The 24,288-nt window shown below is 35.0% G+C and overlaps 1 protein-coding gene across 3 annotated transcripts in view; it reads right to left on the bottom strand.

Annotated features, from left to right (window-relative positions):
• Positions 1–24,288, bottom strand: part of TMTC2 (transmembrane O-mannosyltransferase targeting cadherins 2) — a 769,790-nt gene that overhangs the window by 496,719 nt on the left and 248,783 nt on the right. For all 3 annotated transcript variants that reach the window (XM_024737154.1, XM_024737155.1, XM_024737153.1), the window contains exons 5-7: positions 16,616–16,701; positions 15,959–16,143; positions 14,814–14,892 (exon numbers count right to left, since the gene is read on the bottom strand). In XM_024737154.1, the coding sequence (XP_024592922.1) occupies positions 14,814–14,892; positions 15,959–16,143; positions 16,616–16,701 (350 nt within the window). The remainder of the gene's footprint in view (positions 1–14,813; positions 14,893–15,958; positions 16,144–16,615; positions 16,702–24,288) is intronic.

Genomic DNA, 24,288 nt, shown 5'->3' on the forward strand with positions numbered 1-24,288 from the left:
AACAATGTCATAAATTTTCTTTTTGGCATGTTGAACTAATAAATATTTCCAAACAAAACAAATAGTAATTTTCCTTAGGGAGAGTGAACCACTTCTTCATACTAAAACGATACTAGATATGATTTATATAACAGAAAAGATGCACAATCCTGAATATTAAAAATTGTAAAACAATTAATGATAAACCAAATCCAACTATTTATCTCTAAAAGGGATTCTAAAGCCAGAAGAAAACACATACTAATTTCAGAGTTAGAGCTGAAAGATGGGTCTGCATTATAGGTTCTGTTTGGAATTGACCTGAAATTCTACTTTGGGTCTTCAAGTGCTCACAGATCACTTTTTAGAAGTTCTACAATCATTGCATTTAATATGGCCTCTACTTTTCATTTATTAAAAATTCAACTAACTTGTAGAATAGTAACAGGTAAGCTACCTGTACAGAAAGAGAGTGCAGGAGAACCCCAATTCCAGAATGCTTTCGAGATTCATATCTTTATATTTAAGTGTCTGATTTTTTAAAAATCATTTCAGAAAGTAAACTATTTTTTTCCAAGTCAGAAATCTATCATGATTAAAACCCATTTTGAAATGAAATATTATTAATTTGCTAACTACTTAGGTTGAACTATTTTGTTCAGTAAGAACTCATAAGCAACTTATTAAGTTGTAAAGCTTGTGAGGTGGGGAAATACCAAAGGACCACAAATAAGAAATATAATGCCATAATGCATCTTGGCAAGTATATGAAAAATGTAAATAACTAGCTTACTTAGGTACTATTCATTACAACTCAGAAAAACTTCATGTAACCATTCAGTGCATCTCAGTAATAACATTGACAATAACATTCATTGAATGTTTATTACAAAATAGGGTAGCAAGCTATAGGGAGCAAATGTCTGACTTACATGCAGCCACTCCTCCCACTCTATACCTTTGGGCACACAGAATGTTTTCTCACTTAGCCCCACAAGGGGCCTTAATGCATCACCCTCATTCAGGCAGTACTAACTAACTTTTCAAATTAGGTTTATGAGATGAAACATATTTTCAATCTCTACATTAGTTGCTTATGTATCTCATTTTTTAAATTACGGAACATCCTTAATTACCTGGATTTTACAGATAAGAAAATTGAAAAGCACAGTGGCTAAATCAAACACTTTGTGACTAAATGCAGAACGTGGTAAAACTGAAACACTAAATGTAGAACGTGGTAAAACTGCAATTCAAACCCAGGACGACCTGACCTCAGTGCATTGTTAACCTGTTGGTAGTGAACAATCACAAGCTTTCCAAGTCTCCAGCTCAGGTGAAAATTATACTCTGCCTCACTCACGGAAAATTGTTTTCTAGCTTATGATACGCTGGCCATCAAGTTCATTTCACTTTGCCTTGGGCTTCTCTATTGAATTAAAGGAATAAGGAAGAGCAATAATAATCCATGGTTGACCTTTAAAAACGTTTCTGCCTCATACTTTATTCAATTATTAAGATGGAAATACGTAGCATATAAGATGTACTTTAGTCCTAAGGTTAACCTTAACACAAAACAGCCCATAAAAGTGGTAATAAAATCAAGATGCAAAACCTAAAATGCAAGAAAATGATCATGGATGAATTTAAATGTGTTTAAAAGGCAACTCAATAAAGATTCAGGCAACAAACAATACAAGCCCAAGTACTTGCTATTTACCTGGCACTGCCAAGGTAGGAGGCTCATGTTTCTCATTTCTAATTCATACAAGGGGTTAGACCACTCATTTGTGAATGTGGAGGAAGGTACAGGAATAATAAGTCACTTGAACAGTTAACAATCCTATCTTAAAAGGTGTGAATGCCTCGAAAGCCCATACTTTTTGCCAATGCATCAAGCTACCTACTATATAAAGTTTATTACTTATTGAATACCTACTAAAGTATTATATATATATATATTTTGGAGTATAGTTGCTTTACAGTGTTGTGTTAGTTTCTGCTGTACAATGAAGTGAATCGGCTATATGTATACATATATCCCCTCTCTCTTTGTATACATATATCCCCTCTCTCGGGCCTCCATCCCACACCCCCCCCCCCATTTTCTTTATACTTTTTACATTATTCCTACACTCTAATTAGTATTGGTCTCATCTTACAAACGAAGTGACTATGGGTTATTGAGCTTAACCAACTTGCTCAGTGTTCAAAAACAAGCAAATGACAGGTTCAGGATTCAGATTGAATTCTCTCTTTTTCTTTCTACTATTCCACTCTGTCCAAATACTATAAAAAAATAATTAGAGAAGGGATAAAATAACTGCAAAAAGTGACATCAGTGGATTCAGTTAGGAGAGAATGGTATACATGTAATCCTTCAAGCTTGATTAAAATATTAAAATCATAAACATTCCATTAAGGAAATGGCCACAGGAAAAGAAAGTTCAGTAAATTCAATAAGAAAGGGAATGAAGATACTTGATCGGGAATGGGGTAGAAGGAGGAGGGTTAAGTCATCTTCTCTGGTACTATAATTCTTCTTAACTTACAATAATAGAAAAAAAATGTTTATACTACCCAGGAGGAAAGAAGCAATGATGACTATTTTTCTTTCTCACCCTACATACACACGCACAAAAATGACATAATAGAGGTATTTTCGTAAGAATTCAAAGATCTGCAGGGTGATGATGTAGTGATCAGGTTCATCACCCAGATTTATTTCCAATTCACTCACAGACAAAAGGGATTTCGATGTCTCCAGGCTGGTATCAGGCAGATATAAACCAGTTTCAGATGTAGAACAAATAATGTCACTCTTCCTCCCTAAAAAGCCCTGAATCTAAATAATCCAGGCAAAGACTAACTCCTTAAAGGAAAGAAAGCTGGATTAATGATGATGTAAGAGTCCAGATCTCACTAATTTTCATGTTTCAAGTTACTGGACAGCTCCAGCTACCAGATAAAGAATAGAGCATGTAGGGGTACATACTACCCCTATCTGCTAGTGTTACCTTTTGTTTCTCCTGTCCTTGCTCAAGAGAATATAGTTCTATGTTAAGATTCAGTTTAGATTCCCTATTTTTTTTCAGCTTCATTTAGATATATAAGTGGCATACAGCACTGTAAAAGTTTAAGGTGTACAGCATTATGACTTGACATATATATTGTGAAATGATTACCACAGTAAGGTTAGTTAATACCCATCATGTCAGATGGATACAAAATAATGCTTTTTTCCCTGTTATGAGAACTTTGAGGATGTACTCCCTAATCAAATACATCATATAGCAGTGTAAACTACAGTCATCATGTTGTACGTTACATCCCTAGTACGTCTTTGTCTTATAACTGGAAGTTTGTATCTTTTGACCACCTTATGCAATTCCTCCACCCTCCAAATTCCCTATTTTTTAAAATTTTTTTATTTTTTTTGCGGTACGCGGGCCTCTCACTGTTGTGGCCTCTCCCGTTGCGGAGCACAGGCTCTGGACGCACAGACTCAGCGGCCATGGCTCACGGGCCCAGCCGCTCCGCGGCATGTGGGATCTTCCCGGACTGGGGCACGAACCTGTGTCCCCTGCATCGGCAGGCGTACTCTCAACCACTGCGCCACCAGGGAAGCCCTAATTTTAATTTGATATTGGAGTATAGTTGATTAACAATGTTGTGTTAGTTTCAGGTGTACAGCAAAGTGATTCAGTTATACATATATCTATTCTTTTTTGAATTCTTTTCCCATTTAGGTTATTACAGAATATTGCGCAGAGTTCCCTGTGCTATACAGTAGGTCCTTGTTGGTTATCTATTTTAAATAAAGCAATGTGTACATGTCAATCCCAAACTCCCAATCTATCCCTCCTCCCCAACTTAAAATTTTTTTGACCACGTGTACCAAAAGTAATCACCCCTTTCTCAATTCTTACAGTAATTGTTAAATCTCTTTTTAAAAATGCTTAAATAGGGACTTCCCTGGTGGTCCAGTGGTTAAGACTCCACGCTCCCAATGCAGGGGGCAGAGGTTCGATCCCTGGTCAGGGAACTAAGATCCCGCATGCCACATGTCTCAGGCAAAAAAAAAAAAAAAAAAAAAAAAAAAAAATTCTTAAATGCATATCTTGCATATCAATTTAGGTTAGCCAACATGGATAATGCATATGATGGTAAACCTAAAGGCTAATGAGGTATCATTCATTCCTGCCTTCATGGTACTTACAATCTTCTGAGAGAAATATATTTATCAGTATTTTCCAAAGTTTGATTTTTAGGTACACATGAAACAAAAAAATTTTTTTAATTTAGTACTCATAAATTACATTTAATCTGTGTTTAAAAATGTGATTTCATAGATATGTTTTAGAATGAAGAAAATTATCAAGTAAATAATAAAACAGATGGTAAGTGGTTATGAGCAAAATCACAGTGAACAATGGAACATGAGTGCAAAAGGTGTGAACAACACTGAATTGCATGTGCCTAGCTATAAGTTGAGAAGTTCTAAAAGTTTCAGAAGAATGGTTGTAAAATACAGTGACACCAGCACACTGGGGAGAAATGCTAACTTTGTAAAAGGGCTCACGTAGGTTATAGCGTTTTTCTGGCCTGTAAAGAATAGAAGCATTCAGAAAATAGCCCTACATGATTTCTAGCAGGCTTTCTGCTGCTGATATGGTGAAAGCATCTGATTGTCAATATTGCAAGTGTTTTAGGATACTTTGCCTGAAGGTCAGGCATTCTATGGTAATCTGTCTAATTTCTAAGCTCTCCCAGCTTAAGGACTTGGCTGGTCACTAACGTAATCATTCCATTTTTAAGAAATGCTTCTATTCCATTTAAGATATCAGGTTTATTTTGTTTTCTTTACTTTGGCTGCATTGGGTCTTCGTTGCTGTGCGCGGGCTTTCTCTAGTTGCGGTGAGCGGGGTCTATTCTTCGTTGTGGTGCGCGGTCTTCTCACTGTGGTGGCTTCTCTTGTTGCAGAGCACGGGCTCTAGGCGCGCGGGCTTCAGTAGTTGTGGCGCACAGGCTTAGCTGCTCCGCGGCATGTGGGATCTTCCTGGACCAGGGCTTGAAGCCGTGTCCCCTGCATTGGCAGGCGGATTCTTAACCAATGTGCCACCAGGAAGTTTTATATGGATGGTTTTTATAAGTAGTGTTTTTCTGTGCTGGTCATTTTTCTTTTAATGAGCACTTTACCCATCTTCAAGTTTATGATTTTTTTTTTATATGTTACTTTAATTCTTTCCTTAGGAACTAATTTTGCCACATAATTTTAAAATGAAATAAACACATTTTAATTAATTGATTGATTAACTTGGTTTGTCCATCTACCTGTTGAAATTATTTATAATTATGATGTAGCACAGAATTATGAATTATATACCAAAAGAGTAATTAGATGTCTGGGTTTCTAATTCTTACTTTTCCATTAAAACTTTGTATGGTTATAGACAAACAGGTTATTTGACAAGACCTTTGTTTATCATCCACAAAATGAAGGGCTAAGACTAAATAACTCCTTAATCCCCTAAATTATATAATCATTTGTAGATTCATCACTGTCCAGGAATTTACAGTCATTTCATAAACCAGTGACAATATCCTAGTTAGTTTAAAAAGGAACTGTCATATTCATGGATTTTCTAGATGATCTACTCAAGATTGACTAGCCCAAGTCCTGATTAATCCTTTCATTTTTTTAATATTTATATTTATTATCTAATTACTAACATATCTACTCATTGTAGAAAATCTGAAAGATAATAATTTTATTAAATCAGATGAATCCCATCACTCATAGTGATTGGTAAAGTTTTGGTGTTTTTCCAGAATTTATTTTATATTTTGAAAAAAATCAATTTCAAGTAAAATATTTTGCTAGTTTTAAATATTTAGGTTCCTTCTAGCATTTTAAAACTATATTTAAAAGTATGATAAATTTTCCAAAATTATATTTTCTCATTCAAGATCAATTTTTTGTGTATTCAAATTCCCCTCCCAATTTTTTTGCAGGTACTACACCTACTTCAGCAATTATCATCCTTCTTTGTAATTACCTTTTTAAAAATATTTTTATTTTATTATCTTAGAATACATATATAGAATTCTTGAACTAATGAAAATGCATATATTTTCACAAATTTTTTTAAATAAAATTTTAACCAGCAATTTTTAAAAATTGTGGGTCACTGTTTAATGGTTTTAAACCATTTTTTAAACCATTTTTAATTAAGACATTTATCTTTTCCCTATAATAGGCAAAAGATGGTAACAGCTTTTCATTTCAGACAATTTTAATTTTTACATATGCAAATCAAGTTGACTTTTCCTTTGAGGTTTAATCACTATCTATTTTGCACAAAATTATTCTCCATTATAGGGACATATATTCTCTTCTACTTATATAGTTTTGTTATTAAAATTAGCTACTTATTCTACATGAAATACATTTTACCATATGGTGTGAGGCAGATATCTAATTTTATTGTTTCCAAACATTTAATCAATTCTCCCAGATCAGCTTTTATAAAAACTCCCTTCCCTCAATCATATTTAATTCCACATCTATTATCTATAAAGATTTAGTAAATTTTGATCTGTTTCTGGGGTCTCCGTTCTGTCCTACTAGGCAGATTTTCTGTTTTTATGCCAGGACAACACTGCTCTAATTACTGTAGCTTCTATTGATGCTAATATTTTAATATCAAGTACAGCAAGTCTCACCCATTATTCTTCTCTAAACCTTCTTGGTTCTGTTTTCCTGTTAAGTCTACCAGATAAACTTTAGAATGATTTTGTCAAATTTTTGATAAATTTTTGAGATGTTTATTGCTATTGAATTATAATCCAGGGATCAATTAAAGATGGCAGTTTTTACAAAATTGACTTTTCCTATTTAAAATTATACTCAATTCTTCATTTATTCCAACTCCTGTCTGTCCCCCATCTTTTTAATGTATCTATAGGACTTACCTCACCAATTATAATCTTCCTGATCTTAAATTAGACTATGAGATGTGTAGAGCCCGAGAGAAAACACTTCATCTCTTTATCTGTCCTCCAACCTAAGTTCAGAAGTGGCTCCACAGAGTCTTGATAAATATCTGAGAAATAACTGATCACATTATGTATCAACTTGAATTTAGATGTTACATTTTTGCCTAGTATGTCACTGAAGAAAAATTTCCAAGTAACTTCTTTTTCTAGAATCTATCGGTCGGACAGAACCACATGACATCAGGAGCCTATTATGTCAAGAGTTTAACTTGCTGTGATTTTAATTCTCACTTTTTACTTCACGGTATTAGCATTAACATAGAAACATTAGGGAGTCTGGCCTTTATTTATTTATGTCATAAACTTGCTGTAACTATTGGCTGTCAAATTTTGTGAATCTTTTGTATTTCCATCCTAATATCTTCCTCAGCCTTATGGTATCATAAAGATGACAGAGTCCAGTTACCTTAGATATATTAGTCCTGATTGGAAATCCTTAAGAGGTAGTGAACAGAGCAGGCAAAGACAAAGACAAAAATTAAAATGATTACAGAAATTAGGAAGGCTACTTAGTATCTGACAACAGACTTTAACAATTATAACTTCTTCCTTTGGGGTGGAGTGATTGGAAATAAATGAAATATAATCCAAGTCTTAAACTGAGGGTTATGAAAAGGTTCAATACGTAATTCTTTAGCAAGTCCTTACAGCACCAAACTTAAGGGGAAACCCTTGAAGCCAGAAAGGGTAGTTTTAAAGCAAAGAGAGGAAATGCAGGGGAAAAAAAATGAAAATGTGTTTCATTAAGTAAAAACACAAATCATGAAGAAAGAGGTTAAACTTCAGTGAAAGTTAAAAAGGTTCCTAATACCTAGTGTTATATACCGGAAACATCTGATGTACCATCAAAATTTAACTTGGAAAATAGCCAGGAGCCTATGTTACTATGTCTCTTTTTGCAACTGGGGATCCTGAAGTTCTCTAGGCTAATCAATTTCCTTTATGTTTTCAAGGAAATAAATCACTAAGAGCAATCAATCAACAAATGTTGGAGACAATCCCATAAAATCTTCAGATTTTCCAAAAAAAGAGAAAGTGAGACTGTGTGTGTGTGTCTGTGTGTCTGTGTGTCCCTGTGTATGTTGGAGGTGATGATCCGCTCCCAAAAAATATAATACTGTCGTCAAGAGAATTACAATGCAATAAAATAAAACGGCTTAATACAACTGAAATATTTAGGGGATACTAAAAATATATGCAAGGAATTTCTAAATTGTGTTTAGAAAAACCCAAAGCTTACACCAGAAAAAAGAAAAAAGAATGAGTAAATGTTATACTAGCTTGGAAAGAATTAATGAAAATAATAGTATTCAGAGAAATAGGATATAAATATTTGCAGGAAGACATCAGAATAGAATAATAAAAGCATTTTCAGTTTTATACACATCTTCTTAGGATTACATTTCATATGTATTCCTGGATCAAGCAATATGTCTCTATAATATGTAATGAATAATATATTTTATATTATAAATTTTTATATTAATGTTAATTACTAAGATATATCAAAAATTTTTAAATTCATTCTATTTTTAATGAATACTTAAAAATAAGATTCTACAACAGCTCACAGAACCCCATACTCATAATTTACATGTTGGCAAAAAAAAGACTTGTAATCTGGAACAAAACTTTGCATGTTCTATTTTAATGCTTTATTCAATTTGAATATGACAATAGCTTCACTCAGTGTAAATAAAATCACAACTAAGTAACAGTTCATGCGGGAGTTAAATAAGATTTTCATGTAGGAAACAACTTTTCCCTACCTATTAGGAAAAGCCGATATAAATACACACAGAGCAAAGTATGTACAATGAGTAATGTATTTAATTTTTAACTTCATTTGTATTACTGGCCTATTCTAAATATGTGCAACAATTTATTGTTTTCTTGACATTGATTTTCCAGATTGTATCCTTCATACAAGAGTTTCTTCTTCCTCATGATTATGTCCATTTCATCTCAATGTCATCAAAATTGGCATCTTTTTTTTTTTTTTTTTTTTTTTTTTTTTGATATAAATATATGTGCAAATTGTGACACTAGTGTCACATCAAAAAAAAAAAAGCTTGAGATTTTTGTTTGTTTTGTTTGTTTTGGTTTGTTTGGTCCAGTCAACATAGTAGGCCTACAAAGTTATAAACAAAATATTCTCGAGGTTAGAGTAATACAATTATCCATTTCATTTATAGGCATTTACTTATTAAGGAAAGATACTAAAGAGCACTAGACCAACTGTGAAATCACTTACAAAGTTCTATGAGAGCAGAAACCATATGGACTATTTCCATTTCATTCTACCACCACTATACACACCCGCCAACTCAGGACCTGTGACTTAAAGATTTTTTTTTTTTTGCACACAGAGGTTATTCTAAACATAGTGATTGCAGACTGCAACACCAAGGCTGTAACTCTAGATTCCTACTCCATGAATACATCGTGGCTTTTTGTTCTCAAGATATATTACCAAGATGAAATGGCCTAAATTGCTTATATATTATAATTAAACCCAACAATCACTTTGCATTGAGAAAGCCAAGTAATTTTATATTAAATAGTAAATAGGCTTAAAATGACCTTTGGGATTGGAAGGGCTCAAACTGATAAAATTGAAAGCTACAGTCTATTTTAGTTTCCCATAATCTCTTAGGATTATTCAAAAGCAATGCTTAAGTATACATAGTAAGGGAAATAAACAATTACAGAGAAAGAAGAGAAAAAATGAGGGTGGTTAAAAATTAACCTACATTAAAAGAATTTTAATATCCTGCATTTCATGCATCTGTAATGAAACCACAATTTTGTAGGTGTTTCAAGGTGATGAAAAGGTTTTTAATATATATTTGGACGAGGAATGATATCTATATCCACAAATCTATATATCTATATCTACACATAGATATATATGCTGGTTTTTAAATGGGTAAAGATAAGCTATATTGACATAGTGAAGAATGTGCCAGTTTTGGCAATACAGAAGGACTGAATACAAAAGGCATTTAAATTTAAATCAGTAGACTACACTTCTGGTTCTAACACAAACTGTGTAATCCTAAACAGATCAACCTAACTCTTGGTAGGTCCTTTTCTTCTCCTGTGTCTCCCACTTAGTAAAGTTCCTTTAGCATTTGTTGTAGAGCTGGTTAGGTGGTGCTGAATTCTCTTAGCTTTTGCTTGTCTGTAAAGCTTTTGATTTCTCCATCGAATCTGAATGAGATCCTTGCCGGTAGAGTAATCTTGGTTGTATGTTCTTCTCTTTCATCACTTTAAGTATATCATGCCACTCCCTTCTGGCTTGTAGAGTTTCTGCTGAGAAATCAGCTGTTAACCTTATGGGAGTTCCCTTGTATGTTATTTGTCGTTTTTCCCTTGCTGCTTTCAAGAATTTTTCGTTGTCTTTAATTTTTGCCAATTTGATTCCTGTGTTTCTTTGCATGTTTCTCCATGGGTTTATCCTGTATGGGACTCGCTGCGCTTTCTGGACTTGGGTGGCTATTTCCTTTCCCACGTTAGGGAAGTTTTCGACTATAATCTCTTCAAATATTTTCTTGGGTCCTTTCTCTCTCTCTTCTCCTTCTGGGACCTCTATAACGCAAATGTTGTTGCGTTTAATGTTGTCCCAGAGGTCTCCTAGGCTGTCTTCATTTCTTTTCATTCTTTTATCTTTATTCTGTTCCACAGCTGTGAATTCCACCATTCTGTCTTCCAAAAGCACGTCCTTCTACTCTGCCATCTTGGTTCAGGCTCAGATCAACCTAACTCTTTGAGTGTTAATTTCGAGCTTGTAAAATAAAAGATTATGTTAGGAGGATTTTAAAGATATGAATCTTCCATCTCTAACATTCTACGATTCTAAAAATCACTTACAATTTGAGAAGAAAAGAGGAGAAATTGAGATTCAATAAAGGCCTACAATAGGTGTCAGAATAAAGAATAATTTTGACGAAGTCTAGGGGAAAAACATGTCATGACAGGAAAAGGAGAAGAAACTCTAACCTAAACATGACGATTTCAATTTAAAGGGAATACTCTATTAATGGAATTAAATTAATTGGGCATTAACTAAGTATGCTGTTTCACTTTTGGTTAATGCAGTTAATGATAAAAGATGGATTTTGACTGTGGTTGTTGAGACATAAGGGGAAATGGACTTCGAGAGAAAATGCAGCAATTCTAGACAGGACAGAACTAAACAGAATCCCCGTTGGTGACTCCAAGGCCATCAGTACGTCAAAACTGTATCTATAGAGAAATCAGATTTATATTGGTAAATACAGAAAGAACTGCCAGAGAGAATACAAGCAGTGACTTCTGGAGTTTAAAGCCTACAGAAAGAATAATGATTACAACGGAAGGTAAATGTTACGAAACACTTACTAGGTTGGGCATTTGGTCCAACGTGCTTTACCTTCATTATCTCACTCAATCCTCAAACTGACACTACCATTACAAGCACATTATGGATGGGGAAACTGAGGCTTCAGTTAAGTAATTTGCCCAACGTCACTCAGCTGTTAAGTGTCAGAGCCATAATTTGAACCTGGGCTATCTGACTTCAGACTATACTGAATCTCCACTGAATCCAACCCATTCTCTCAAGAGGAAACTGAGGTCCACAACTGGTTAGGAGCAATTTTAACAGTTATTGTGTGATTTGGCCTCTTAACATTTCATATTTTCATACCTTAATAATTATAACTGCCACCTAGGTGAAACTTTAATTTTTGTTTATAAAAGTGATATACAGTGTCTTTTAAAATATGATTCGTACATGCTCGTAAATTCACTTAATTTTGGATGGGACGATACTCCTCAATTATTGTTACTCAATCACCTTGATCCTATGAAATCAAAGAGAATAATGAGAATGTATTTTTAAATAGACTTTTAAGTTTACTTATAAATTATCACAATAAAAACTAAGTCTTATGATAAAATATAGAAAAATTTAAGTTGGGAAGCAAGTAATAATCGATAATCAAACTTGTTATTTTCTATTAATACACAAATGCGAAAAATAGGCTCATTCGATGTTCAGGGTAAGTCAACTACTGGCATGCAGCACAGAGTGATATGTTTTTCATAAAATGTTCAAGGGAAGGGAAAATGCAAAGGGCTGGAGTGTTGGTTTTTTGTTGTTTTTTTTAAGCAGCTGCAATGAATTGAGTTATTAAAGTAATAATAACGTTCAAATATAATTGTATTTTTTCATACCTATTCCTTTATGTCTCCTAACTTCCAAATAAAAGAAAATAAATAATGTTTGCAGATATACACGCAAGTGCTTGGGGGTAGTGGTCTTGAAGGGGTAAATGAATGAGCCGTGAGAAAAATGAATACTTGCAGGCTAAATCTGGCCAGACGTTATAATCCACCACTGATCCCTAAAGGGCACCAATAATATGCAAATGTGAGAATTAGAAAACACATTCAAGGCTGTTGATAAACTTGATAGGATCGTCAGCACATGTTGACAGGCTAATGAAAATGATGAACTGATAGGGCAGCTTATCTCCTGGGCCATTTTTTTTTTCTTGTCAAATGGAGGCTAATCAAAATGTATTAGGAGTTAAAGCCAACACTCAGAGGATTTCACCCATTTGATTAGGAGGTGAACTCATTCTTGGAGAAAATTACAGTTTCGTGAACAACTGAAACTACAAAACCTAGTCAGCTGACAGACCGTCACATAAAATTAAACAGAAGGCAGCCACTATAATTATGGCAGAAATCTGGAATTATAAATTATATTGGGATTCTCCCTTTGCAAATTGTTAGAGGGCTTTGCAGAGTCTGGGCAAAGCAGCTCACTCCTTCTATAATGGAAAATAAGACAAAGGACTAAGCAATCACCCCAGGGATACACTTATCTTTTGCTGCCTGTGTGTGCTCAGCATCTGTGTAACCACATGAGACACAGATCTCAAGGCACCAGCTGAATTTTCAATCAAATGTATTTACTTAAAATAATTGAATGAATTTTCTCAAATTGTTAACTGTAGTGAATACCACACTTCCTATAAACAATAAAGATGCCATATGCAGTCTGCTGCCATGGATCTGAGTCCTTTCCTAATTTAAAGAAAGGTGTCTTCTCTGATAACTGAGGAAAATTGGGAAAAAGTCCTTCCCAAGCATTAGCGTTAAAAATAAAATTATAAACTAAAACCACTGTGCCTGCTCAGACAAAACTAGAGAACACAGTTCTTTCAATATTCATTTTGAAATGAATAACCATCCAGCACGAACACAGAAGGTTAATTCAACTGATAAATCTAGGTACACACTTTATGGACATGTACATTTCACCTGAGTGGATAGATTGATGGTAAAATGTTAGACAGCGAAAGGCGCGGTTTTAATTCATAAGAGGGTAAAGACAAAAGTACATTTAAGGAAGTTAGATTTTACCTTTCAGTAATTAAACCAAAGAGAAAAAGAAATAGCAACTAAAACTACTCCAGTGTCCTCTTTAACACGAGCGTTAAATCACCCTACTGCTGTCCAGGCTAAATGTCAGGATTCCCAGAGACAAGGAATGAATATATAAACCTCTCCCAAATCTTTTTTTTTTTTTCTACTTACTGACCTGTGCCTTGTTCTAGCTCTAAACTATTTCTAAATTTTCTGTTATTTAAAAAAAAGTAGAAGTGAGTGTCCTTGCCAGGCATATATTTTCTAGTTTGGGAGGACTTGGGATTTTATATGTGTACTCAGAGCCATACAGCTACTGTCAAATGTCTCAAATCACAGAATATAAAAGCATAAAATAATCCCAGCGATCATGTAGTCACATTTAGTTTATATGCATGAGGAAGGCCTAGAAATACTAAGCAAGTTAACCAAGTTTAATGAAAAAGGAAAATCTGAGTTTGCGATTTGTTGTTCGGAGAAAAAGAAATATTTGATTTGAGGACAAAAGTAACCCCTTATCTGGAAACAGCAGAGTTAATCAATCAGCAGAACATCTTAAACTTTAGGGATTCTTTTCAAGAATCACATACTAAATAGGCAATTTTCAGGTGTGTCCACCATCAAATAGCTGTGGTAACAATTTCCTATCAGGCTGCCACAGATCAATTGCAGGTAATAGGCAGATTATTTTACTAGGAATTCTAGTTCTTGACCTCTTGTACCTAGAAAAATCAATGCCCTAGCGTACATACTTTCTGATTAATAAGAAAATTAAGCTAATTATTCAATGTAGAAAAAGGAATAATTGTAGTAGGATATTTACACTCTTCACAGTATTGTTTTTACTCTAAAATAATACCCTGAAAAAAACCTCTTGAGATCCAAGCCTTTAACAGAGAAAACCATACAAGTTGGCTCAGTTGCTCACATTTTTTTATAAGCATCAAAACCATGAATCTTTACATCATAGCAATGTTTATTTTTGAGGAGGACATTATGATTAAGAAAATAACATGTCAAAAATTATCACAAATTTCATAAATTCATTAAAATCTACAAGTACTTTATTCATCATTTTCAATCTCTAGGGTCTAGCTAACACTCAAAACCCACTTCAGTTTTTGAGCCCCTTCTGGACAACTCTGGGATCCAGCCAATCGTTGAAAATCACATTTATTTCTCTTAAAATAAGTACGCTTTGTAAAAATTTGAATGTGACACTCAATTGTGAACAGGGTTTTTTTAGTGAAGATTAACAAAATATGATTTATTAGAATTCCATTTAACAGAATTACAGGTTTCAATTTTTCCATAGGTCCCTGAAATATCAATTAAAATATTACTGTTTTACTTACCCATCATGTTGTACAAGCTCTGTGGGGCAAACTGCCTTGGCATTTTCTGAATTGCTTCCTTGTATACACTAAGCGCATCCTAATTTAAGAAACAGAAAAAGAGCTAAAGTACAGGGCTAGTCACTGAAAACAAAATAACAACATCCTTCCGAAATTAAAATCTTCCATTGCTCTTTCTAAATGGTATTTAGAGGAAAATAATTAAGCCGTCCTTTGATATCATACTGCCTCCATTTCATGAATAAAAATATTCAACCCAGTCCGTGAGGAAGGTCATATAAAAATCAGTTTAACAAGGAGTCAAATGTTACCACTGTTCTCTCAATATAAATTTTTCAGTTCCCATAGATTATGCAATAAAATAACCAGAAGTCACCCACAGTCATCTAAAATCTGTAGGTACTTCAAGTCAGACGATCAAGTAGGATCTAAATAAAATATCAGCTAACGAATCTTCTAGCTACTGAGACCTACTGAGATCGTTAAATGCAATTATTTTTAAAATTCTATTTTCACCCTCACGTTGCAGTCTTAATACATCGTGTAAGACAGTGTGTGTGGGTGTCATTTGAGGAGGGAGGAGCCATACTGAATGGGAGAGAAGAAATCCATGCAGGCAGGCTTCGTGAGAGAGACAGGGAACACAGGACTGGGTCAACCTCCCAACTTCCCATACAAGACCCTGTTATCGTCACCTTTCCCCTCTCCCCAATTCAAAAACACAATAAAATTAGTTTTCACTGGGTTATTGTTTTAAAAAGAATGAAAAGAAACGAGTAGGATTTATATCAAATCATTTACTCAATACGCAGAGTACAAAAATGTATTTTTTAACATCAAAAAATGGATATGGATAAAAATAATAATGTGTCTTGAATTGTAAAACCAAAGAGATGGTGAGCAAACAAGCTTGAGCTGCAATGCATGTTATTTCCTTTTCCTGAGGAGTCATAATTACGCTGAGAAATTCACAGTGAAGAAATCCATTAAGTTTTGCTTGAGCAGAGTTTTTTTCCAAACTCTTTTAATAAAAACACTTATGAGCTTCTTAAATGATCAGTGTCCCTACAATGAGATGGTAGGTAGAAAACATTGAGACTAGATCAGAACAAGGGGGAGGAATAAGGCAGAGGTTTTGGCCTGACCTCATAGTGTCCCTGCTCATGATAGAGTTTCCCCAGGTTGTACAGACAGCTGGTGACCGAGCTCTTATGGGCATGAGGGTCCTTTAGGTTTTCGTCAGGGATCTCAGAACACTTCAGGAACGTGCGTCGAGCTTCTTCCGTCTTTCCTTGGTTCATTAGAATAATCCCGGTGTTTAAATATGCAGCTGAGGGGAGACAAGTGGAAATATAAATGTTGAGAAGATGATGTATACTATGGAAACAATAAAGTTATCTTTACTTCCGTTTTGTTTCTATGCATTATTTCTGATTTTAAAAGAAAACCAAGAAATAAATACCCAGGGAACAAATATACAAAAGAACAACAATGTAGTAAGAAGTACAGGTATCACTGAAAAAAAAAATATATAAGAGTCTCTGCCTTCAAGGAGTCAGAATATTTTGAGCTTAATATCTAGATGAATAAAAGTTATATTTATCTTAATATATTAACATGATAAACAGGCACCAAAATATTAAAATTGAGAGAGATGGAATTGTTAAAGTCTCATAATTTGATTGGCAAGTATTCAGAAATAGAGTTACCATGTTTTTTAATCTGTGAGGCTTTAAATCACCGTTTTCACGAAGGGAGGGGGGGAGGGAGGGATATTTTAAAAGGACTTGAATGTTACTTACAAGCCAGCGTAGGCCTGCTCCCGATCGCCAATTTATAATAATGTAGTGCTTCTGCAAACCTGCTGTTCTCTTGTAGAAGTAACCCTCTGCATGAGCAAAACAGAAATTTGGACACAAGACTGTATCACTATACATAAAATCAAATTTTCATTTTATATTTCAAAAATAAAATGGTTAATGGGGCCATAAAAATGACGAGGTACTATAAAAATAAATTCTAAATAGAAGGAAATGATTACTCAGGAGAGAAAATACTAGAGAGGGATCAGCTGCATTTACGTTACATTAGAAAGTATTAAGAAGTAATTTCAAAAAGCTCTTTACCCCCTACTGAAATTTCCCCTTTCCAGCAATCTTTTCTCTCCCACTAGAATTACAAACCACCTGGATTTCTCCTTGGAGCGTGCAGTTTTTCATCACTTCAGAAAGGAAACCTGTCTAAGGCCCTGATATACATATATACATTTAAACCTGAGACGCCTCTCCCACTGGCCATATTGCTTGGGAAATATTGGCCCATGACTGCTTGAAAGGCAAAAGGTAATCTGGATCAATAGTATAGAGTCAGAATCTTATCAGATTCCATCAAAGACTGAAGACCAGCCACATTGTTATTTCCTTATTATTTGGATTTGGTCAAATAAGCTTAAATTTCAGAACACTGGGCGAATTTCAGTTCACTGTTGTGAGACATGCTTTTGTCTACAGACCCTCAGACTCTGGGCCTCCCTAGGAGGCTCCTCTGGCAGTGCGTGGCCACATGGATTATCCCAGCATTTCCAGGCCCTGCCCTCATGACAAATGAGAATCAATTATAAGCATGTCTGTGAAAATACAGTGTCAAGGAACTGGACTAAGTTCTGAAAGTTCTCACAGAGGGCTTTCTGGCCTATCCCTATTCTCATATAATCAGCAAGTGTCTTACAGACATTTGGCACCTGTCTTGGACCCGAGTACTACTGTCATGAACCTCAAATTGCAGATTCCATTTGCCAGCTCCTGAGCCCTCCAAAAGGCGGTAAAATGGAGGTTTGCAAAATGAGAAGGCCACTGATAAAAACTTATCATTTTGTAGAGTATTTTTAAGTACTCAGCTTTTTACTTAATGGGCATGATTGAAAAATAATAAAGTAAATCATTTTGAAATTAAAGTTTGCTCACTTGTGTCATTAGCATATATTAACCTAATTATTTCTATTGTTTGTTAAAAGAGCCATTTGAATAAATGAAACTGTTCCAAACCACATTAACAGTTACATATGCACAGAAATGTACATATCTGTAGAAAATTTAGAGCAACAATTTGATGATGAAATTGATGTGCTTTGCTGTTAAGTGTACTTTTCAGTTGCTAGGAACAAGGAAAAACAAAGCTTCCTGCGGTATTCAAGAGTCTGTGAAAAAGTTCAGTTGTCTTTAGAAGCAAGTAAAACTGATAAAGAGAAAGAACACTCACATACCTTCCAAAAAGGAATAATATTCTTTATAAAAATAATTTTGACAAAATGCTTTCCATAAGCTCATACACATTATCTCATTTCAGAAACATATCTACAACCTTAATTATCTTTGTCACTTTCCTTTGAGCTTCAGATAAAGAGGTGTTTCTTCTTTGATACAAGGCCAATGTCATCAGAGGAGAAATCCATCTTAATCCGAGTCTTTCTACTTTCCTCAGGAACTAAAGTCCTTCCACGAGCCCCTTTTTATCCAATATCTTCAATCTTTTTCCCCATTGCAATTTCTTTTCCCTTAAGACTACAAAAATGTTTGTGTGCCTCTTAGCATAGAGCGGAAGATAAAACCCTACCACCTTATCATTCCCGCATCCACCTCTTAACTACCTCTTACTGTCGTTCTTCCCCTCAAAGTCAGATTTCCTTTAAGAACAGTCTGTGGTGCACATGTCCAATGACTCAAATCCCATTTACCCCTAAATCCAGTGTAGGCTCTCTCCCAGAATTCTGCTGAAATGTCATAATCGAATTTCCACTAATTATCAAACTCCCAAAATAGTTTGCTTATATGAATCACCTACTCAACTGTAGCATCTGTGACTATTAAACCCATTTTCCTTCCTGAAACTCTTGTGTTTCCTCGGCTTCTGGAAAACCAGTCTTCCTTATTCCCTATCCATGACACTATCCTTCCAAGAATGAAGAAAAGTGTATCTTTATTCATATATTCCTTTAAAAGAAGCTGGTATTTCCCAGGACTTTGTCTTTTTCTCCTTTTCTTGGTAAGTACTGTCTCTGCATGACAACATGCATACATGCAGCTCATATGCTGACTGTTCTCAATTCTAAATTAGCGATCCCTCTCCTGACATCCAGATCTGTTGAAAATTCAACGGCTTACTCAGCCACATCAATCTAGGTGCTTATTAGCTGGAATTTCAAAACCAACACATCCAAAAATTGAAAGCAATATTTCCCACTCAAAAATAAAGAGAGAAATGAAAGAGATAAAAGAAGAAAAAAACCTTTCCTCAACAATTAGAACCATCCTTTACATCAGTTGCTAAAATCAGAAACCTGGTTATCACTCGTGACTTTTCACTTACCCTCAAAATCCCACGTTTAAAAAGTCTCCAAAGCCTACCAATTCTTATTTTACTTTCTAAGGCTCTTTACTCTGGCCCCTCAAGGTTCACTTTTACAGATCTGGCAGAGCCCTTTTTACCTTTCCTGTCACCTAAATAACTGCAATCGCCCACTAATGAGTCTGCACATAATTACATTTCTAAAGGACAAATATGCTGTTAGGCTAGACAAAAAGAACATGAGGAGATGAATGCATATCTTTGAAACTGTACCTAGAGCCCATAAACCTGGAAAATGATGTATTCAGCCTCATGGGCTCCCCAATACTGATGTATTCCAGTCCTGTCATTTTCTACCTCATAAAATACAGCATGATAACCACACCTAGACAATCCTGTCCAGCCTGCCTCATTCTTTGGAAGAAACTAGTCACACAGAGGGATGGAGCAGCTAAGTCTCCAGGATTATATATAAAGTGGCTCTTTGAATTAGAGAGCATCATCCTCTGTATCATCTGAATAAAGTTAGCAACGGAGTGAGTCCAAGTTAGACGGCTATTGTGACCAATTTCTCATGGCTAACGATTTAATTGAGCATCAGCTATGCTCTAGTATGCACCCTGCAAATGTGAACAAGACAGATGCACTCTCCTGTGGATGCACGATCTATTGAGGGAGACAAGTAAGAAAATAAATGGTGTGGAAAATTACTATGATAGGGCACAGAGGAGCAACACCGCTCTAGCTCAGGAATGGACAAAGGAAGGAACACGGAGTGCAAGTGCCACTGGGCAGAGGCTTGAAAGTAAGCAGCAGTTAGCCCGCAGTAACGAGTGTCATCATCAGCCCCATGTTACACAGGAAGAAAGCGAGGTCCACGGAGAATTTACCAACTAACCCTAGGTTTTATGGTTAACAAGAGACAAAGCCAGGACTGGAACACAGTTTCTCTAATACAAAATCCCATGCTCTTTCTAAAAGAAAAAAAGAAGAGGAGAGAGAAGACAATTCAAGTCTAGATGCATATGTACTAGGTTATGTTTCCTTTTGCTCTAAAATTCTTCAGATTTTGGATAATATGAATTTGAATTAATGCTCTGAAAAGGAATCCAAACGCCAAATTCATTCAGGATGAATTTGGGTCAATTCTAGCACTGTAACAACGAAGCTTCTATTACTGCTGTTCTCCACATTTATAGAACCCATTCTTTATTTTACTGAAGACTGGATAGAAGGATAGAAACCCTTCACATTGTAATAGTTGTGGTTGTAATAATAATAAGAACAACAACAGCTAAATCTATTTGGCACTTACAGTGTTACATATATTAACTTAATTTACATATATTAACTTATTACTCATCAATAATCTTATGAGGTAGGTTATTATTACAAGTCTCATCTTACAGATGATGAATCTGGGGCAAGTAAAAGTTCTGCAACATACCAGAGGACACACAACTAGCAAGAAGTGTGCCACAGTTCAAGCCCAGCAATCCGATTGTAAAGGAGGATCTGTATTTTAATAGACCATTCATACCAAAGGCTTTTCCACAGCTGTTTAAAATTGATGACACAGTTTGTTTACATGCTGACCATGTCAATAAAATCTTCTGGTTTCTATGTATATTAAAAACAACAACACATTTTAATATACCATCAAGCTAGAATCTAATAAGAAATAGTGTTATTCATATTATGTGAAGTTGCTTTACAATTAAGGAAACTTGCCCATGCTATAGATTAATGTGAATTCAAAGTGTCTTTTGGGGGAGAAATTGAAAAAATGTTATTGATCTCTAAATAATAAATGGTTGGGTCACTTTTACGTATCTGTGTGTAGGTGGATATATTATAGTGTATTTTAATAGATTCAAATCTTTCACTTCTCATATTTCTCCCCCAGTGATTTATCTTTCAGAACCACAGTCACTGAAATTAAGCAGCCAGTGAAGAATACAAATTGGAGAAACAGAAAGAATAAATACTTGTTACAGTCAAAGGAAGAAAACACATCTGGATACAAAAAGTACTACTCACTGTAACACTTAAATTCCAGAAGACCACTTTACTTCAAGAAAAAACAACAAAATGCCCTCCCTTAAATCCTTTCCGCTTTTTTTTTTAACCTGATTTCGACCATTTTCTAGGAATTACCATTAAGTGTGTAGAATTTCTTTTTCTTGCAAAAGTTTTGCCCATCTTTACCCCAATCTCCCCTAACAACCCTTTCTCTAAAATACCATTAAAAATAAAAATCACAATACTCCAGATACTTGATAAATGAAAACCAGTCAAACCCGTGGTAACAGTGGATTGGACAGAGTTAAATGCAAACATTAAGTGTAAATAGGCATACAAATCCCTAGCTGATTCTAAATATTGACAGAGACAGAAGGGGAGCATTTTTTAGTTCAATGTTTCTCAACCAGGGGTGACTTTGTCTCCCAGGGGACACTGGGCAATGTCTGGAGACGTTTATGGTTGTCACAAGTGGATGGATGCTACTGGCATCTAGTGGGTAGAGGCCAGGTATGCCATTAAATATGTAAACATGTTAGAAGACACAAGACAGCCCCCCAAAGCAAAGATTTATCTGGCTCCCGATGTCAATAGCGCTGAGGTTAAGAAACCACATTTAGCATTTCATACATACTAACTGCAACATATCTGTTCAGAACATAAGGTCCTCATGTCCTTGCTAACCACATACATGAACTATGTAGAGAATACAGAATGTAAAAAAGCAAACTACAGGGAATAAATTTTTTTTTCAATAAAAATCTAATCTATCATCATTTCTACTGACTTTTCATTTAAAAAGGCAAAAAAATAAATTTTCTAAATTATTTTAAAAAGCATGCCCTTCCCCACTGCTGTCAGTACATACAAACAAAATGTCAGTGGCTCTTTGTAGAAGGTTGCCCTCAATACAGAACTGTCAAAACATACAAGTCCTCAAGCAGAGCTACCTTTTGCCTCAGGTTCAAACAAAGGTCTTTAAAACTCGTTGAACTCCGACATGTTCGAATATTGGTATTAATAAAGCACATCAGAAGTATACTTTTCAAGAATATGCATTGCAGTAAACAGAATAAAAGTATAGTTTTCAAGAATATGAATTGCAGTAAACTAAGCGGACATTTACTCAGAACATGGGTGAAACAGGATATGGTTTACAGAGCCATGAGCTGTTAAGACCAGGGAAATACTAAAAGATAGGAGCTTTCTTTCTTTTTTCAATTTCATTAAAGCATAATTTGTGGCACTCCTACACCATATTAAACATTGAGAATAAGATTACCAAACAATAGGTAAATATTTTTCGAATGAACTATCTCATGGTGAAGACAGATGATCAAACACTCACAATACAGTGTAAATGAAGCATAAAGTGTTCTGGGAACCCACAACAGGGATACTTTTCCACGATGACAGGTCAGGTGAGGTTTGTAGGGAAGGCAAGCATGCAGGGAATGGAGTTTCAGACAGATCAGGCCGCCATGCTTATGAAAACTCAAAGTTACAGAGGATAGCATTTTAATCTACCAGTAGCAGTAACGACAAGCTTCATGGAAATTAAATGACGATCTATGTTAGAAGCCTTCTGGAAACTGAAAAGCTAAAACAACTTAAAATTAAGATTATGTTATTGAGAATATTTCAGTAATAAGTTGTTTGGCTATTCCCTGGGCAAAAATTCTTAGTCATCAAAATAAATCAGATAGCTTAACGTTTACAGGCAATGGTTCACAAAATAATTGATAATCCTTAAGGTCCAAATACTAACAAAAACATCATGTTCATGTTAAATTGAGACATTTTTTTCTGAACTTTATTTTGTTTGATTATCTTTTAACACATGTAGGTACTCTGAAACTAAGATTTCTTTCCTCAGAGATAAGACATTATATGTTTTAGATGTTCAATGTTTTCCTCAAGTAGTCATGCCTCTGAAATTTCCCAACTGAAATTAATTGGCATTGGCTTGGCATCATATTCAAACTTTGCATTAATTCAAATTTAATAACTGATTTTGCTAATTCAGCTGATGACTCTAATAATGAGATTTTATATAGTTTAATTGTGAAATGGCATTACAGTTGCATTTCTTCTGTTCTTCCAAGATTAATGCCTAGTTTTAGTCTATGTTCATAATAGTATATTTGGAAACATAAATCATTAATCTCTATTATCAGACAGAAGTGATAATTAACAGCATGTCAAACTCATAACACACAAATGCCCCCAAATCTTGCTTGATAAAATAGGTATCAGGCAAAAATCTCAAGTGACTATCCCAGCAGTAAACGGAATGAAACTCAAAGTCCTTTTTAAGAACGGAAGCTGTAATTAAAATGAATAAATTACTACTACTTGAATCAACTGCAGTAATGCCAAGGTTTAGGGTGACACAAGAGCTTAGAAATTAAGTATCTAATATGCACAAGCCACTGAATACATACAAAGAACCAGAATCAATCAGAACAGGAGTCTTGGTCATGTGACTAAATTCTATCCAATGAAATGAAAGCACAGTAGCCAGAGGACCTCTAGGAAAAGTCCTCAAAGAGGAGGGAGCATGTTCTCCCTTACCCTTCCTCTGTCCTGCTGACTACAGGTGGAGGCCCAGTTCTGAGGATGGTAGAGAAAAGCCCTGTTCTGAAGATGGTAGAGAGCAAACTGAAAGGAGCCCAGGAAACTGAGCCCTTTATAAAAATTTCCCATGATCCTGGGACTGCACACCTCTGGACTTCTCTGTACAGAGAATACAATTTTAACTAGTTTAAGCTAATGTTATTTGGGATTTCTTACCACTTACTTTCTTATCCTTTTCTCTACTGATAAAAAAGCACATGTAAATGACCCAATTTCGTTCCTTTATTTGGCTGAGTAATATTCCATTGGGTCATTTGTAGAGATGTGCATGGATCTAGAGACTGTCATACAAAGTGAAGTAGGTCAGAAAGAGAAAAACAAATATCGTATATTAATGCATGTATGTGGAACCTAGAAAAATGGTACAGATGAACCGGTTTGCAGGGCAGAAATAGAGACACAGATGTAGAGAACAAACGTATGGACATCAAGGGGGGAAAGTGGCGGGGGGTGGTGGTGTGATGAATTGGGA

Source organism: Neophocaena asiaeorientalis, unplaced genomic scaffold, assembly GCF_003031525.2.
Source record: "Neophocaena asiaeorientalis asiaeorientalis breed wild unplaced genomic scaffold, Neophocaena_asiaeorientalis_V1.1 scaffold134, whole genome shotgun sequence".
Lineage (NCBI taxonomy): Eukaryota > Metazoa > Chordata > Mammalia > Artiodactyla > Phocoenidae > Neophocaena > Neophocaena asiaeorientalis.